Below are 20,271 nucleotides of genomic sequence, written 5' to 3' on the forward strand. Positions count from 1 at the left end.
CAACTAATACCTGTCGCTGTAGGGTGGCGATCTTTCCTGCGAAGGCATGTATAATGAAGAAACTCACCGTATCATCTGCACTGTCTTTTTAATTGTTATGAAACAAACATTTTTTTTTTTTATTAGGATAGCTTTGATAAACTGAAGAATAACATGTGTGCAATAAGGTCAATAATATCAAGGGTGCCACACGTTACAGCTTCTTCAACTCAACATACATTGCTATTATCGACAGACCGATTAAGAAGTCACATCTCTTGAATACTTCCATCAGGGTAGCCAAATACATAAGTATTATTTGTATTATATTATAATTATTGCCCCTCCTCCCTCCCCCCCCCAAAAAAAAAGAGAAAATACAGCTTACTTTAATCAGAACAGAACATGAAAAACCTAAGTTAGGAGTATCAAAAAAGTTTCCCAAGATTGATCGATAATATTTTAATAAAGCTCGCATTGTATCAACATGATTACTAAGAAAAAAAATAAACCGATGAATTGTGATCACAAAAACACATTCAATGCCACAGTGTCAAAATTTCTATTTTCAACTGTCGCTTTGTCTCCTGTGTTCATGATCATTTTCAGAAAACTAGGAGCCCTCCAGACTAGATCCAGTCATCCTGCCAACAAAACAAGGATATCACAACTTTGGTCATCGCCATACAAAGGGGGAAAAAGGTTTAAATAAGCAAAACTCTGATTAGAATTCGCTTATAAGTCAATCTCGTCATCATGTACTGCTACCAGTGTTCCACCATTCACCACAATGCCAGCCCGGCCGCCCCTGCCCATCTGGGTGGCAGCGCAGTGTGTCCGCACTCCTGTGAAGAATCACCGTGTAAGTTCTTCTTCTTCTTCTTGTTTTTATTCTCTCTCTTGCACCTCTGTCATTTCGTTTCTAGATTTTGTCACAGCCTATATCGTGACAATCGGAAATTAGTGATATTCCTATATGCATTTTGCCGATTAATGAAACAAAATGATGAAAAAAGATCAGGGTTATTTTATCAGAGTTGTTGAGATTGCGCACGTTTGTATACATGACTGCATAATGATAATACAATGCAATGCGTGGCATCGTGCAGCCTATTGTAATAATCACCCGGAGCAGCACAGTCTTTAGTCCCCTGATTTCGTTATCACATTATGGCCAGATCTTCGCTTTTGATGTCTGTTTAGTTTACTTGTCACTCGTGAAGTAGTTTAGCAGTATGTACAAATACATCGTATTATGTCTTGATACCCCTATGAGGATGAAACGTTATAAGGCACATCTTCATCCCGATGCATCATATACACGCTTTTCTAGTACTAGCAACCATTCTGCATTTTGTTGTTGCAGGCATTCGAAGGGTTTGTATGCTACAATGTGAATAGCGGGCAGCGGCTGTAGGTGTGTAAGATTATTATTTCGATATATTTTGTTGTCTTTCTAAATCTCTGAAAAATTGAGAGTCCAATCATGGCGACAACCGATGGATCATTCCATGATTCTGGTTTCATATTCCATAATCAGTCCGTCATTCGCAGAAATCTTCACATGTCAGTTATAATCATGTTTAATCTCTTGAACTTCACTGAAGTAAGTTAAGCACACAAACACACACTCACAAAGAGTAAAGACTTTCATCAGGGCCACACTAAGGTTCTTTTCGCCATTGTTTATTTTATTTCATTTCACTTGTTTCATTTCCGATGAAAATGCAATTGTAATAAGACAAAATTGAATACACCGAAATAAAATTAAAAAATCAATACATTGCAATACGTAAAATACTGTGAACTTAGGTACAATAGATGTTGTGACTTTTATGACAAATGCCTACTCTATTGTTGGAAATGGAGGGGACTGCTAAAAAGCAGGGCTTGATATAGTTTGCAGTCTCCTCATGAATATTTAACTCGTTTAGTTTGTAGCCGTTTCACCGTTGTGTCCTACAAAATGACATTTGACCACTGTATCTCATCAAGATATTACTGTGTGTGTGTGTGTGTGTGTGTGTGTGTGTATGTGTGAAAGCGAGTTAGACAGACACAATAGGGATAGCCACGTATTATCTTCAACTCTATGCGCCTTTAGTTGGCACAGCATTTCCTTATAGCTCGGATTTACGTCCCATTTAACCGCATCTTGTTTTCTCAGACCCATCAAAACTTAATCGCAAACTTGCTCAATATCGTCATGAAGTTATTTTTCGTTGTTGTAATTTCATTGTAAATTTAGTAATCACATAAATTTTAAAAGAAGATAATATTTGACCTTTCGCCTATCACTACAGTACTACCTCGCGGAAAAGCTCACTTATGCATTACCTTTGCACACCTAACACTTGTATACTTAAGTTTACTTAGCTGAAGTATCAAACTCTAGTCTCCTTTACAGCAATGATACATAATCTATGATAATGTTTGATAACGCTTATATAGCTTATAACACTTATATAGTATTATACTATATCATGGTGCCCCCGACTTGCAGATTAGTAAATTGTGTTATTTGATTGTTACAAATTAACTTTATACCAAATAATTGAGTTGTAAAGTCTTCATCTAAAACTTTAGTTTCATTAAATGACTGGACCACAGATTAATTCATCTAGTTAGGATGTGATCCATGACTAAAGATTGTCAAGTTTAATCCAAATTACATTACATAAAAAGCCATTACCTCCATTTGCATAGCGCGTGTCAGTGCTGATACCAAATCACAATTATGTTTCATTTTCAAGAGTCTTAATTGTAGTCGGTACAGACGTGCCATCTTTCTCGTAGCAAGCTCAGACTAAACGTATAATAATTTAGTTTTATTTTCCTCAAAGTGCACGTTTGACCAACACTCTGGTTTACTATAAAGACAAACTAAATTGTACAACTGCATTCATTAATAACAAAGCGAAGTTTGTAATCGATAGGACCCACTGAATCCATTAAACAGTTAAGGCAAAAGTGTATATTAAGCTTGCTCCCTTTGCCTTTTAAAAGTGAAGAAAAAACATTCAAAATGTTTTTAAAATCACTGAAAATTGTACAGAATAGTGGCTTTTCAAAGATTCTGTATAGAGATTTTTTATTTATCTTAGACCTGATAACACATTTGGTAGCAAAATAGCATTTACTGCATCACCAATATCTTACAATAATTATGATAGATAGGGGCTGCAATATTGTATAAAAATAGGTAGTACTTGTTGAGAAATGATGTGCATGTAGATACTAGTTTACTTCTCAACGGTTTTCCATGGCGATGGTGACAATTTTATCATTAAAAATTCTTTGACAATAACCCTAGTCTGCCAGGGCAGCAAGAAAAGAAAATTAGTGGCTGTAAGCTTCATCACCTGCGTGTTTGGCAACATTACCAGGATTTATTCCTATTTTTTTTTTTTTTAAACTAGAGAATTGAAGTGGGGTCTTTTACGTGCATAGGTTATGACTCTCCTTCACACGGTATCGGCGGCTTTGAGTTTCCTCCGAAAAAGAAAAAAACAAAAACAAAAACAAAAACAAAAAACGAGGATAAAGCGTCTTTCTAAAGGGAGCTATAATCTGCCGGGCTGGGTCTCGGGTCTCGTGCATGCATGGGAGCCCGCGGTCATATTGGCGCGGTCTTTTAAGGAAATAGAAAAGAAAACTTGTGTACTGCTTATTAATACCACATCCATATTCATTTCTACATTGTTAGTTATCCTCTAATTCTGTATCCTACAAAGGAGCGCAAATGAGATATATGTCGTGCTAGGGTATATACGGGTATAGATATGGATTATGGTATAGTAACAACCTGGGATTTTTTTTTTCCGTGGGATATTAGGATTTTATGCTTCTTCTTTCGAACTGTCGTAAAAATGGAGAAATAAGTCTGTCACTTTGCTGAAAAAAAGTATATGACAAATTTCTATCGAAAATACATAATTTCAATATCTATTCTATTCTATTAAGTTGCCGGGCTTACGTCTGATGCATCATAAACTGATCATTTCGCTGTGTATGCAGTAAAATAATGGCTCATGATCGGATCTTCCGTTAGCCTTTAATAGTGTAGTTCATATAATGCAAGGCGCGAAAGTTCATTCGGTTTTGACATCTTAGATTAAATTCTAGCCAGTTTGTCTAATATTATGAAACACTGAGTTGAAGACATTTCAAGGGAAACGTTGAAGTTAAATTGTATATCTTCTTTCTACTTGAATTTGACAGCTTAGATGTTGTTTTGTTATTGTTAGTGCCCCTTGTGACTGATAGTTTATATCATTAGAGGAAGGGTTGCAAAGATATTAAAAGGGTTGCAAATATATTAAAAGTAGGCGATAAGACGTTAAAAAACCCGCATGCAGCAAGATCATAATCATTCAAATCTGAAAATATTTAGGTCAGACTATGCGTTTGTCTCTGTACTTCTATAAGATACCTGCAGGGAGTTGAGAAAAAAAAAAGAAGAATGTTCCGATTCACATTCTAAGCACATCGACAAAAATGCAATAGGTATGTCGAATTGCAATTGTATGTTTCTATGGGCACATTTTAGCAGCTGCTATAGAAAATATCATGAAAATAATAGATGGCGGTGGACCCAAATCGTTCATGTCAAACACGTTCACACACGGGAAGATCTATAAACAGTGAATTGGGCCGTTACTGCACGATTTACTCATGTGACATGCGTCTTTTTGTTTTTGTATTTCATGTCCGTCCGTCATGACTTAAGCTCATTGATCAAAAGATGTAACTTAAACATTCAGCGTGTGACTAAACGATATCAAACTTTGTCATAGGATATGATTTCGAAGATATCAGTCCTAGTGATGCGTTATACTTGTTTGATCAATATGCATATGTATATATATAAATGTTTTGTTCTGCCCATTTTTTCCAATACGATAACAATGTTAAAATTGCATTGGTTGCTTTATTATGAATGTAATTGTATTCTGTTTGAGTGCAGAATCTCCTATGTTCTCTGATGTGAACACGTGATCCCTGGAATCATTAAAAAACAAACAAACAAACAAAAACACGTGTGTCATCCGTGACTAGTTTTCGCCATCTCTATCACTCAATCCTCCATTAACTTCATAACGTATTTTGGCACACACACAAAAAAAGTTCTATTGGTGAAGTCACAGCAGTATGATAAAGCCTTGGATTGGGAATTGTGTTTAACGTGGTTGTTAAAATTTGATTTCAAAGTCTGCTTACATTATTTTGGCAAAAGGGAAGTCGTGTGGAAGGTTGAAGGTATAATTCTGATTTATTGTTACATCATTTATTTTCCTGCACGGTAGTGAAGAAGAAGTGATAGTATACACTAGTTATCTTTTAAAAAGATAGTTTAATGCTTTCTTGCTTTTTTGAGTGAAAACTACTGAGGGTGATTATAATACATTGATTAAAATAAAAAAAAATAGTAAATAAATGAATGTGTGTTGCTGCATATTATGTCGCAGTAAAAAATCTAAGTGTGCATAATTTTGATTACATATAATGTAGGCTACATATAAATTTTAGCGAAAGAGAATGCAATTCTCACAAAAATGATGCCAGAATATGTATAGATTGTGAAAAAAAACAACAACCAATGATTATATAAATAATTTATGAAGGACGATTATTTCCGTTTCTGTTTATGTGAGCATATGCAACTCTTTTTCCCTCTCCCTCGCTCTCTCCCTTTCATTCTCTCGCTGTATGTGTGTGTTCAGTAGGATGGGGGGGGGGGGGGGGTCGGTGAAGTTGGAAGGTCTAAGACGAGAGAAATGATACGTGTCGAAGATACAAAGTAACTGCAACTTGCACATGAATCTGATCTGTATCACCGCCGGTGTATAGATCGGCAGAGTGGGTTATCAGGGACGGGGACTCTTATGGTAAGTGGCTATACTTTGGCCGCGCTGAAGTTTGAATTTGACGCTCTCTGCCCAAATTACCACAAATGATGAAATTATACCGCACCCTTCTCTTCAAACCTAATTTAATGTGTTATTTAAGTATCGCTCTGCTATCATTAGCGTGGTGCATTATCGTCGTATTAACTCACTATTCCCAAATTGGCTGACGCCTATACTCGTAATTCTCAAAGCACTCAAATTGTTCTCAGGGAAAAGGCGCTAACCGAATTTTTCCTTGCGCGGTGCCATTAATCTAATAGAACTCCGGTTTCAGCAAAGGGGCACATTTTCTTGTCGAAAAGAGACGCTATTAGCAAATTTAAGTGAAAATCGTATTTCGGTGAAATTTTGTTAAAGTGTTGGGTAGCCGGGCCGGGTGCTTCCTGCGATTGGCTGATAAAATAAATGTTGTCTATCTCGTGTTCTTAATTTGCCAGCTTTTACCAAGAGAGATGGGGTTTAAATTCAAGCCAATATCAATAGAATTTAAACAATCTATTCCAATTTGCGCTCATATTTCGTTCTCGTGAACCTGGTTAACACATCCTCAGCACTCACGTAGTGACACACACCAATGTGGCCTGGCCCTTACCGTCTGCTTATTGTCGACTTGAGTCGCTCCTTCACGGCCCCATTTTGTTTGTTATTACACACTTGGCTAACGAGTCACAGAATGATGCAAGCTCGGGCTTCTACACATTGGATGAAAATAAGGTTTTCCTGTCTATAACCCACTGTCATTTAATCAAGGTGGATTGGAAGTAGCATCCGAGCATAATTATAATAAAATAATGCTGCGAACTTTTTTTTTCTTTGAGAGATTAGAAATGTCATTGTATATCTGAAATTCAATTTAGCATGCTTGGTTATGTGCAACTTTTAAAATAAAACATTTTTCAAATATAAGTTTTTGTCTGTTATTACTATTTATCAGTATGTTTTTACACTTGCAGATGTTGACAGCCAAGGTTATACGTATATATTTCATACACGTGTAAATGCGTTTTGTTTAGATGCAGACAACTTAGCATGCATGGAACTTTATTTCTCAAGTCGCTTCTCTGTAAAACTTAATGTCAGCTAGAGAGTGGGAGTGTTTAATCTGTAAGGTATTAATCCTGAAACATTTTACAAGTGCACTGCATCAGAGTGCCAGCCAGGGAAAAGCAACATTATTTAAAAACTTGTTATCCATTTCAGAAACCGCATTAGTTAGGGAGACGAAAAGTTGTTCATGCTCCAAAATGTTTTCTTCGTTAACCTGAAGAGTGGTTGTATGTATAGTGCCTACGCCACGGACAGAATATATGCGAACTTCTTTTTCTTACCAGGGAAGTGCTATATTCAACACTTTACCGCTGTTCTTGCAAACTTGCCCTTCTCTTGAAAGATTTAGAAAATTATTTTATTTGATTTGATTTATTGATTTATTGATTCCTGTATTATGTCGCCAGTTGAGCTATACCTTTTAATCAAATACTTGTTATAATGATATAATGATGATGAATTGATTGTTTTTACATTTTTTTTCATTGTTTGTATTTTTCCCTATACTAATTCATTTTTTGTTTCACCAAAATTTTTTATCGTAATTCAAACTTGGTGTTTACTTACGGTACGCTATTACAGTAATTACACAGTTAATTTATAAACTATGTTTGTATTTTTGAGGAGAATAATTCACCTTTTGTTTATTTCTGTATATGTCAGTCTTGTATGTTTTAAAGCGTGTATGGTGTATGGTGTATGTTTGGTGTTATACTTGTATACAATTTTTTAAAGAAGTTTATTGTAATATCATGTAATTATACACGGGGCTCCCTGGTAAGCAGTTGAAAAACTAAAGAGACTACCCTTTTTTAAATACATGGCAGTATAGTTTTTAAAATAAATAGATAATAATTTGGAATTTTATTTCAAAAACTGTGAGTAAGCCAGCTAGGGAAAAGCTATATCATGTAAAACTTTTGATTCATTTCAGACATCGCATTAGGTTAATGACATTGTTGTTGTTGGTATGTTGACAAAAAAAAAGATAACTATTAAAAAATTATGTGCCTCAGACAATACTGACATAAAATTAGACCAAGATAAATTATAAACAAATCAAACATTACCATCAAATATACAGTGTTATGCTAATATGGAATTACAATTACAAATTGTAAATGTTTCAAACGTTTTCGTCGTTAACAATGTAATTGTTTAATGTCTTCCTATTATTGTAACCTGCTATCTATTCTTGGTGGGTTGGGCAATAATAGCAAATTATTTCAAGCTTTAAGTTAGTAGATAAATGAACGATCGTTGTCTATTCAAAAATCAGTACAATGATATCAAGTGCAAGCAGTTATTGCACCAGTGTCCAGTCCCATTGTGTTTCTCAAAAAGTGAAAAGTGAATTATATTGTTTTGACTGAAACCAAAGACCTAATTCAGACTCAAGGCAGATTTATGCAGACACGCCCGCATCATGACTGTAACGACTCCAGCAAGATCATAATGTGTATATAATGAAGGCCTGAGACTCCTCTCGATATCTAATCTAATAGCGACAGAGGTTATAATCATACACCTTGAAGTGGTATTAGACTTAGTTGCCCCCCCCCCCCCACCCTCCCCATCCCAAGGAATGAGAGATGAATATCTTGCCGACAGTCATTGAGCAACCAAGCTCTCCATCATGTAGTAATCTTGAGTCAGTGATTGTTATCGGCCTTTAGTATCGCACTCTTGCGAGCAATGAGAGTCCATGTTGCGTCTTATGTGTTGTTGTTGTTGTTGTTGTTGTTGTTGTTGTTGTTTTTTTTTTTTTTTTTTTTTGGGGGGGGGGGTCTGTTTAAGACCCCGTGATAGTTACTCGTGATTTTCACAGTAATTTACCTACAGTTGTAAGTGACACAAGATTAGCATGGGTCAAAATGGATGCCAAGTTGCCACCTTTTTCAAGTTTCTTCCAAGTTTCTTCGAATAAGCAAGGAATAATTATGATAACCGACACCAAACGACAATGATAGACATCGTCATATTTGCCGAGTTAGTCAAAACCTTTCTGCGGCAGCTGTCCTGATTCTCTTCGAGGCAGTACTAGCTTTGTTATGCTGTCGTGTGGCACATGGTTGCCTCAGCGTAGAGATAACCAGTAGAAGGATAAAGTATGAAATATCAAACAGCAGAGAGGAAAAAGTATTGGAAGAGCATCACGAAAATGAGGACTGGAAATGGGAAATAGATTTCATGTTAGAAACCACTCATTAACAGACGGAATTAAAGTAAGTAGAGAACTCGAAGTGAAAGGAGACACACAAAAATAGATAGCTTACAGCCCCTTTCCCTTCCTTGGATCAAAATTTCATAGAGTCCCGAAGAATTGACAGATATAAAGGTAGATGGAAACTTGCTATGTGTTACGAATTATCACTTTATTGCGATTTGAAAATAGATGGGGATTTTATCATCACTTAGAATACCACTGGATGACTTTCATCTCCTACTGACGACGTAGTAGACAGTTCGTCTTGATTTCCGAGGAAATTCAATGTATGAAACAGAATTATCAAGAACATCTATTATATATTATGAAAAAGGACGATTTGAGGGGAAAAAAAAACAGTTCTTATTCAATGATTTGTCATTGAGCACAGAAATGCTGGATTATATTTTGATGGTGCCATCATTAGACAATTGAAATGAGTTTAAAGAATTGCGTTTTGAAGATAATTATGCGTCATCAACGGGAATCATGCAGAGAAGTTCGGAATTCCATTCAAATTGATGGGGGTACTCAACATAAGCCTTTATGGGTAGGGCAGAGATTGTCAACTTCAGGGAATGAGGTCGACTTTGCACAAGAGATGGACAGATTGTCCGTAAGACAACAAAAAAGGAGAGATACTGAAAGTGAGACGTGAAGGGGGTAAAGAAGAGGGGAGGTGGTCTAGATCGGTGCAATAAGGTGTGCAAGATTGTCCGTGAATGAACGAAAGGAGACAACGGTATGACAAAGAGGGAGATTGGAGGAGAGACGGGGAGAGAGAGAGATGGAGTTAGAGAGAGTTGGAGAGCGCGTTAGATGAGGGATGCAGCCATTGGACCGTATATTATTCATGGCGAAGAGAAGAAAAGCGAAATCTCAAGGCTCGATCGACGGGTTATGAATAATTCAATTACAAAATTATCCATCTCCCCATTTGCCCCCTAATGCAATTACGGCAAGAGCGCGAGGGGCGCGCGCGCTTCGTGCAATATTTAGTACCCGGCGTCACGTTGGAGCGAGCGGAGAGTAAATCGCTGGGCTAATGCGGCTGTCATTATGGTTTTCTCGCTAGATTTAATTTCTTAAATGAAGGTCTTTTGTATCAGCGCTGAAAGAAAGAGGCAAGTCGAGATGAGAGAAATGAATCAAGTCTGGGTGGATATTTTCCACTCTACCTTCTCGCTCGCATGCGTCTAATTCTATCAGGACGTTCCTAATGGGAAGTAAGGGGCATAATCGGTAATTATCAGGTCATTTAGCGGGTAGATTAGACGTATGACACACTGGCGCTTTGAGTAGTTCCCGCCATAACACCAAACCGTCTTCCTGCTCCCTACCTTGGCCTTGTTTATAACAATGGCTGACCCAAACACAGTGCCACATTGCGTTCAATCATGCCGATGATGATTTGGTTACTGTTTATTATACTCACTGCGGTGAATACCGCCGAGGCCCCATCTCGGCGTACCGACCATGATGTTCCGTTGCTAAAGAGTGAAGGGGTGAATTGATGTGATTTCTACTACTTTTTTTCAAGCTATACAACATGATGACACCTTCACATAGCTCACAAAACGCACTCTAAACTGTGTTAATACTTGGCAGACAGAAGAACTAAGAAGCTACAGGCTCGTCACCTTTAAGCAAACAATCATAGATAAACATTGATTAATAACTTCCATATAGAGAACTACTTATAAGACACAGCGATAGACCGATATAGTCCTTCGCATTAGATATTGCTGTATATCCAAACGGGTGTACAGCTAATTTATTTTTGATATCCCAAATCAATATCAGTTATTTTCGCCATATAGCTATAGGTTGATACTTCCCTTTTCCTCTTGAAATGGGTATACACATAATCTACGTGTTGACAGTCTGGATCGACAGAAACTGGACTCGAACGTTTATCTGATGATGCAACTGGAACATAATAGTAGTGGTTTGAAGACATTGATTAATATAAAAATGATGATAAATATTGATATTGATTTTGCTTAATACAACGTCACAAGATGTCAAGATGTGTCTATTTGATTATGACAGTTATGTGACGTCTTTTCACTGGATGAGGTAAATCTTCTATCGTCAATCATGCCACTTCATTTTACGTTGGATTTATGCCATCGTATACTTAAACCGAAGGGATGGATGGTTGATACGACAAAATCATCATAATAATGAAAACTGGTTAACATTATTTTGACAAGTTTTCAAAACTTTGGTAACAAATCCATCCTATTTGCACTTCTTGCTGTGTGGATAGATAGACTGATCAGCAAAATCTGATAAAGTTGTTTCTTCAAAATGAGAGTGTATTTTCTTGTCGCAATAAAGAAGTAACAGATTGAGCAGGACCTTGTGCAAAATGGGAATAATTGTGATGAAAATGTTTCAGTGCTTTTTTTAACGCGAATCTGACAGCTAGCTGGGAAATCGGATAAAAGATTCCCAGCGTGCCCGCACAGCTTTCTAAACACTGCTATTCGATTAAAAACCAGACGAATTTGTACAGTTTTCGAGCCTTGCCCGCGGTTAGGAATTTTGCAACAATTTTCCCTCCTCATCTGACAGACGACGCTTGTGACAAAGCGCGGAAGGAAAAGGAGCCGGGAAAAGGAGAGGTGCAAGTTATTACTTCTGGCGACTTCCGGGAGGTATTTCCTTCGCTTCCTTTAAAGGTGTCAGCGAAAATAGGGTAAAGAGGCGACGGATCTCAGCGTCAGAGGAGGAATCGCAGACATGTTTTTAACTGAATTTGCAATCGCATAATTAAATAGGAATTTTTGGCTCTTTTTTTTCTGTTGGAAGACTTACAAGCGAAGACTGGACGGATCATGGTTCAGTTGAACCAACAAACGCGCTGACATTGACGCAAATGGTCGTCACAGGAAGAAGAAAATACGCCAATTTCGTCTTAAGGTTAGCGTTTGGGATGGTCTAGAAAAGCAGCTACTTTTGGACCCATACAACCACCTGCCAAACAGTCCGCTGGAAAGTACCTTCCCTCCATTAATAAGGGATGAAGTTAATAAGCGAAATGCGTTAGTCTTGAGGTGGACAAAATCAAAGTTTTCAGGAATCTTCATCTCCAGAAACGAATAATTCCACTTGATCGTACGCTTTGTATACTTGAAGTCTAAATTTGAAACTTGAATATTTGACAGCAGCCATGTCAAACGCTTTGTTATCTTATAGTCATAACTGATGCCATTGTATTTCTGGCAGTCATAAAGCGTATATACTGCGCCTTCTTCTGGATTGCGCGAATCCAACAAGTCATGTTTTGACACCCGGTGTATTTCAAGTATCTGGTTGTGTCGTGGACCAGCACTTTCCCCTATCTATTGGTAATAGACTGGTTCTGAGTTTGAGATCTTGCTTAGCAAGTAATGCTAGAAACAAGACATTAGTAGACACAGGTCCATTGTCTACAGACCTAAAGCATTTTTAGAATAAGGGAAAACGATTATATAACTTCGTCGATGAAAACAGACGTGAAGGTTTGGTAAGAGACCAAGTTACAATGTACTTTGGTGAGAGATTGTAAGACTTTGTTGAGACGGTTGTATGATCATTATACTCTAATTTCCTCTTGTCATTTTTATAGATTCAGAGCTGACATACGGAGGGGAGCTGGACGAAACATTTGCAAGGAGGAAACAGAGAAGAAACAGGACCACTTTCACAGTGCAGCAGGTATAGCAGTCTCTCCACTGTATTTCTTTTTATGTTTGAACTTTGACGATCCCATACGTGTATGGTTGAATGCTGAAGTGAGCAGGTAGCGCCAAGGAGGAACTGTGCTTGGCTATACCTCCTCTGTGGCCCAAGGTTCCGTAAAGTTTTGTTGTTGTTTTTTCTCGCATGTTTGTGAGTGTTGTTCCCAACTTTCAACCAGACAAAATTATCAACATTTCTCAACCACAGCAGCCCAAGAAAGCCTTTTAAGATCCGATTAAAGAAAAAACAAAACAAAAGCAAGAAAAACACGATATCCCGCTGTTTCTTATTTCTTTTTAATGTTATAAGTCAATTTGATGTCGACAATCGTTACTTGAACTTGGAGACGTCCACGGTAAGTCGTGAAGATACACAACTTTATCACTCTTCCAGACAGCCTTATAGATGTTGCTGCTATAATTATCATCACTTGGTTTGGTGAGTAGCCTAACTGAAGTTGAACAATTTGCTTAAACAGAGTCAACAGTCCTTTAAAGAGAAACAGAGAAAGAGAGAAAGATAGAGATGGGGAAAAAAAAATACTGCTTCTCGGACAATAAAGGATTTCACTATTTTGATACCATAGTTTACATTCAATAAACGTTAACAAATGGATTGCGAGAAAAATCAAACAAGTCTAGTCAATGCCATTTTGCGTGGTACAGTATTGAATTTCACTGTCCATTATATGCACTGAATTCTATCAAAAATGATCATTGTATACCGGTATGCAATTTCCGATTAGTCACCATTTTGTCTTTGTTTTTGTTTTTTGTTTTTATAGCTTGAAGAACTGGAGACTGCATTTGCGAAGACTCACTATCCTGATGTATTCACCCGAGAAGATCTGGCACTGAGAATTAATCTCACGGAGGCTCGAGTTCAGGTAAGACTAAAAACACCGTTTTTAACGTGAAATTTACGAGGGAATTTCCCAGCAGCCGTATAGCGGGACACGAGTTTTCACCTCAAACAACTTCAGTGTATCGTACAAACTATGTGTTGCATTGTAAATGCGACCATGGCGTTCACTCTGATAGATCATGATCAATCATGACATCCAGTATAATAAGAACCCATTTAATCCACCAACAAGAATTCAAGCTGTTTGTATTCCTTTTTCCTCGTACACACAAACTGTATTGAAGAGGACTGATCTTCATGACTTCGCCTCAAAAACCAAAATTATACGAGCACTGTAAATATTGTGGGGACTGTTTTAAAAAAAAAAAAATCAGAATGATATTATAGGTTTGAGAGAACTATTTATCATGGATGTAATAACGCTTTCACCAAACCAAAATCTGAATGTGGATTGAGTGAAAGCAGCAATATTAGTAGAACACATCAGTGAAAGTTTGAAGAAAATAGGACAATCGATTAAAACGTTATGAATTTTCATATAGTTTCGGTGCCGTCATCGCTGGATAAAAAGATTACAATATACAATTCATGACGCCATGTATGGGCAACTATATAAAGAAAATAGGGGAATTCCACAAAATCTCATTTCTTAAATGAAAAGTACACATTGTCACTGACATAATCATGATAATTATGTAAGAGTAATATTATTCTGCTTTCTGAAAGAGGTAAGTCAAGTGCTTGTGTATACTATGCAAGAAAAGTGAAAAAATGTGGATTTGTTTTCTTCAATATTGTTGTCCAAGTCATGACGTCATGAGCTAGATAGTAGTCTCGTTATTGATGACGGTACCTAAGCCAACAGTGAAAATTCATAACATTTAAATCGATAGTTTGATTTTCCTCAAATTTTCACCTTTCAGTCAATACGCATTTATATTTGGATTTTGGTTTCCTTTAAGAGTAAAAACAATGTTGGTTAACAGCGGTTGTGCTCACAACCATAATATAATAATTACGATTTTATCAATGTTGTAACATTCAAACATCAATGAAATAACTGAAACAAAAAATGTTATTTAAACATTTGCCATGTTGCAAAGTAGAAAACATCGGTTCTTTAGAGACCGGAATGACATCGGGACGGAACGCAAGTGAGAAAGGAGAGAAAAAAAGATCCCAAACTAAACAATGACAGCTTTTTCAGTAACATTGATCTTGTCGAGAGTAAACGTTTAGTAATTATCCCTCAGTGTCCAGCTGTCGGATGCAATGCGAGTATTAGATGTAAAGATAGCCAAAACAAAAACAACAACAAGCAAACCTGAAAAACAACTACCGGTGATATATACACGTACTCCATACAGAGATAGAAACATTGAGCAGTTTCTCTTTAAGACGATTGTCTGTTTATGACGATTCTTCAGTTATGTTTCTCCCAAGGGCTTTGCATTCTTAACGGCAGTGGCTCTTGGTACGCAGTGTGTTATTTTTTGTTCTAGTAGTCTTTTTTTTCTTGATTTTGTACGTCGTTGAATAGTGTCATTTTGGGTAGCATTATAGTCAAAAAGCTTGACACATTTTCGAGAGAAAAATCCTATAAAAATGTCTTGCAAATGCCGTCATTGAGCTTTCTTAATTGTAAAATGATTCAAGATGTTAATTTCTTTATCAATGGTCTGTCATTTTGGTATTCTGATTATCTTTTCTTTTCTTTTTCTTGTTTTTGCCATAACAGTAACTTTTTTTTTCATCAGTCCTTTTGAATCATCAAAGCAGCTAGCATTCCTCTTGTCCTACACGTGGCGACTATATAGATAGACTAATCATAACAAACTTGCAGAAAGACAAAATTACATTAAGATTCGTTCGGCCATAATCATAAAGAAGTTATGATATTTAAAATTTCAGATAGTTTGCGAAACAGTGATGATATGAGTCGCAGCCTCACATGCAAATTAGATTACGGTTAATCCTATTTATCCTTGATATTTTACAACTGGGTGAGTTTTTCGGGGTCATAAGGTGCATTGGACAGGTATAATATGTGTGTGTGTGTGTGTGTGTGTGTGTGCGTGTGTGTGTGTGTGTATGCGTGTGTGTGTATGTGTGTGTGTGTGATCGTGAGTGTGTGTAAAAGCGTTTAGCCAGCCTTATAGACTCAAATGGAATGGATACCGTTGATGAACACATTAATAGAAATGGCGTTGCAACTGATTGACAAATTGCCCTACATCGACGTAAATAAGCACTGAATTGATCAGTGTTTTTTAGTAGTAGCCATGATAAAAAATCATGGGCGTACATACTCGAGCAGGATTCGAACCTACGACCTCCTGATCACCGGACAGGCGTCATCTCCACTAGACCACCGAGCTTTCGCCCGACAGCAAGTGTTGGTTCTAATCCTTATAGCATGCAGCGGGTACTGCTATGTTATTCAAATTCATGAATTTCTTCCGTCGAGATGTTTTCATTGCAACTGATTGACAAATTGCCCTACATCGACGTAAATAAGCACTGAATTGATCAGTGTTTTTTAGTAGTAGCCATGATAAAAAATCATGGGCGTACATACTCGAGCAGGATTCGAACCTACGACCTCCTGATCACCGGACAGGCGTCATCTCCACTAGACCACCGAGCTTTCGCCCGACAGCAAGTGTTGGTTCTAATCCTTATAGCATGCAGCGGGTACTGCTATGTTATTCAAATTCATGAATTTCTTCCGTCGAGATGTTTTCATTGCAACTGATTGACAAATTGCCCTACATCGACGTAAATAAGCACTGAATTGATCAGTGTTTTTTAGTAGTAGCCATGATAAAAAAATCATGGGCGTACATACTCGAGCAGGATTCGAACCTACGACCTCCTGATCACCGGACAGGCGTCATCTCCACTAGACCACCGAGCTTTCGCCCGACAGCAAGTGTTGGTTCTAATCCTTATAGCATGCAGCGGGTACTGCTATGTTATTCAAATTCATGAATTTCTTCCGTCGAGATGTTTTCATTGCAACTGATTGACAAATTGCCCTACATCGACGTAAATAAGCACTGAATTGATCAGTGTTTTTTAGTAGTATCCATGATAAAAAATCATGGGCGTACATACTCGAGCAGGATTCGAACCTACGACCTCCTGATCACCGGACAGGCGTCATCTCCACTAGACCACCGAGCTTACGCCCGACAGCAAGTGTTGGTTCTAATCCTTATAGCATGCAGCGGGTACTGCTATGTTATTCAAATTCATGAATTTCTTCCGTCGAGATGTTTTCATTGCAACTGATTGACAAATTGCCCTACATCGACGTAAATAAGCACTGAATTGATCAGTGTTTTTTAGTAGTAGCCATGATAAAAAATCATGGGCGTACATACTCGAGCAGGATTCGAACCTACGACCTCCTGATCACCGGACAGGCGTCATCTCCACTAGACCACCGAGCTTTCGCCCGACAGCAAGTGTTGGTTCTAATCCTTATAGCATGCAGCGGGTACTGCTATGTTATTCAAATTCATGAATTTCTTCCGTCGAGATGTTTTCATTGCAACTGATTGACAAATTGCCCTACATCGACGTAAATAAGCACTGAATTGATCAGTGTTTTTTAGTAGTAGCCATGATAAAAAATCATGGGCGGACATACTCGAGCAGGATTCGAACCTACGACCTCCTGATCACCGGACAGGCGTCATCTCCACTAGACCACCGAGCTTTCACCCGACAGCAAGTGTTGGTTCTAATCCTTATAGCATGCAGCGGGTACTGCTATGTTATTCAAATTCATGAATTTCTTCCGTCGAGATGTTTTCATTGCAACTGATTGACAAATTGCCCTACATCGACGTAAATAAGCACTGAATTGATCAGTGTTTTTTAGTAGTAGCCATGATAAAAAATCATGGGCGTACATACTCGAGCAGGATTCGAACCTACGACCTCCTGATCACCGGACAGGCGTCATCTCCACTAGACCACCGAGCTTTCGCCCGACAGCAAGTGTTGGTTCTAATCCTTATAGCATGCAGCGGGTACTGCTATGTTATTCAAATTCATGAATTTCTTCCGTCGAGATGTTTTCATTGCAACTGATTGACAAATTGCCCTACATCGACGTAAATAAGCACTGAATTGATCAGTGTTTTTTAGTAGTAGCCATGATAAAAAATCATGGGCGTACATACTCGAGCAGGATTCGAACCTACGACCTCCTGATCACCGGACAGGCGTCATCTCCACTAGACCACCGAGCTTTCGCCCGACAGCAAGTGTTGGTTCTAATCCTTATAGCATGCAGCGGGTACTGCTATGTTATTCAAATTCATGAATTTCTTCCGTCGAGATGTTTTCAGTGCAACTGATTGACAAATTGCCCTACATCGACGTAAATAAGCACTGAATTGATCAGTGTTTTTTAGTAGTAGCCATGATAAAAAATCATGGGCGTACATACTCGAGCAGGATTCGAACCTACGACCTCCTGATCACCGGACAGGCGTCATCTCCACTAGACCACCGAGCTTTCGCCCGACAGCAAGTGTTGGTTCTAATCCTTATAGCATGCAGCGGGTACTGCTATGTTATTCAAATTCATGAATTTCTTCCGTCGAGATGTTTTCATTGCAACTGATTGACAAATTGCCCTACATCGACGTAAATAAGCACTGAATTGATCAGTGTTTTTTAGTAGTAGCCATGATAAAAAATCATGGGCGTACATACTCGAGCAGGATTCGAACCTACGACCTCCTGATCACCGGACAGGCGTCATCTCCACTAGACCACCGAGCTTTCGCCCGACAGCAAGTGTTGGTTCTAATCCTTATAGCATGCAGCGGGTACTGCTATGTTATTCAAATTCATGAATTTCTTCCGTCGAGATGTTTTCATTGCAACTGATTGACAAATTGCCCTACATCGACGTAAATAAGCACTGAATTGATCAGTGTTTTTTAGTAGTAGCCATGATAAAAATCCTGCTCGAGTATGTACGCCCATGATTTTTTATCATGGCTACTACTAAAAAACACTGATCAATTCAGTGCTTATTTACGTCGATGTAGGGCAATTTGTCAATCAGTTGCAATGAAAACATCTCGACGGAAGAAATTCATGAATTTGAATAACATAGCAGTACCCGCTGCATGCTATAAGGATTAGAACCAACACTTGCTGTCGGGCGAAAGCTCGGTGGTCTAGTGGAGATGACGCCTGTCGGTGATCAGGAGGTCGTAGGTTCGAATCCTGCTCGAGTATGTACGCCCATGATTTTTTATCATGGCTACTACTAAAAAACACTGATCAATTCAGTGCTTATTTACGTCGATGTAGGGCAATTTGTCAATCAGTTGCAATGAAAACATCTCGACGGAAGAAATTCATGAATTTGAATAACATAGCAGTACCCGCTGCATGCTATAAGGATTAGAACCAACACTTGCTGTCGGGCGAAAGCTCGGTGGTCTAGTGGAGATGACGCCTGTCCGGTGATCAGGAGGTCGTAGGTTCGAATCCTGCTCGAGTATGTACGCCCATGATTTTTTATCATGGCTACTACTAAAAAACACTGATCAATTCAGTGCTTATTTACGTCGATGTAGGGCAATTTGTCAATCAGTTGCAATGAAAACATCTCGACGGAAGAAATTCATGAATTTGAAGAAATGGCGTTATTTTGTAGAAACACTGGTCCCTATGACAAAATATGTAGGCTTCCCTTTCTAGTGTGACACAAGTTAAAATCAGTCTGAAATAAAAAAAGGCCCCGACCCCCCCCCCCAAAAAAAAAAAAAAAAAATCACATTTATGAAACAGATTATTAAGTAAGGATTGGCACACAATCAAAGCCACCGTCATTTTTTCCTTTTGCTCGAATGATAATCCCCTCATTATAACCACCATGTGAGTATAGAAATTGGTTATCCACAAGAATCGTTATTCATGTAATGCATTGAGCAAGACATCTTTTTTTTTTGACCAGACATTTTTTTTTTTTGACCAGTAAAATCGTATACACAATGAGAATTTAAGCCAGTTCAAGAATAATTTTGAATCCCACTTTTCACAAAAAGCGTATTAAATGATGATAATTATTATCATCATTTAATACGCTTTTTGTGAAAAGTGGGATTCGAATTATTCTTGAACTGGCTTAAATTCTCATTGTGTATACGATTTTACTGGTCAAAAAAATTAATTGTAGCATTTCCTTGACCATGTTATACAGAAATTATTTTCTCCGCAGGAATAAGTATCATGTGTATTTTTTAGGTCCGACTATAAGATAATTCCCTACGAGTTGCTAAATCATCTCCTCACTCAGGCTGACAATTACAATTATTAGTTAATGCATGGATCTAGTAACTCGTTAGAGGTCCCTGGCTAATGCATTTGGGGAGTTTCCGTCAAATAACAACAACCAAAGTGGATTGTCGATTCTGTGTAAGGAAAGAAAAATCAGATGAAAAGCCGTGAAACAAGAGGCCCCCTTTTCTACCATCAACGACACGTGCGCGCAATTCCCCGGCG

General features: G+C 37.9%; 1 protein-coding gene across 1 annotated transcript in view; it reads left to right on the plus strand.

Moving 5' to 3' along the window:
* The first annotated feature begins 735 nt into the window (after positions 1-735).
* LOC140228288 (uncharacterized) overlaps positions 736-20,271 on the plus strand; it is a 32,597-nt gene continuing 13,061 nt past the window's right edge. Inside the window, exons 1-3 of the mRNA XM_072308514.1 lie at positions 736-841; positions 12,758-12,846; positions 13,655-13,756. Coding sequence (XP_072164615.1) covers positions 736-841; positions 12,758-12,846; positions 13,655-13,756 — 297 coding nt within the window. The remainder of the gene's footprint in view (positions 842-12,757; positions 12,847-13,654; positions 13,757-20,271) is intronic.

The sequence above is a fragment of the Diadema setosum genome, chromosome 5, assembly GCF_964275005.1.
Source record: "Diadema setosum chromosome 5, eeDiaSeto1, whole genome shotgun sequence".
In the NCBI taxonomy this organism is placed as follows: Eukaryota; Metazoa; Echinodermata; class Echinoidea; order Diadematoida; family Diadematidae; genus Diadema; species Diadema setosum.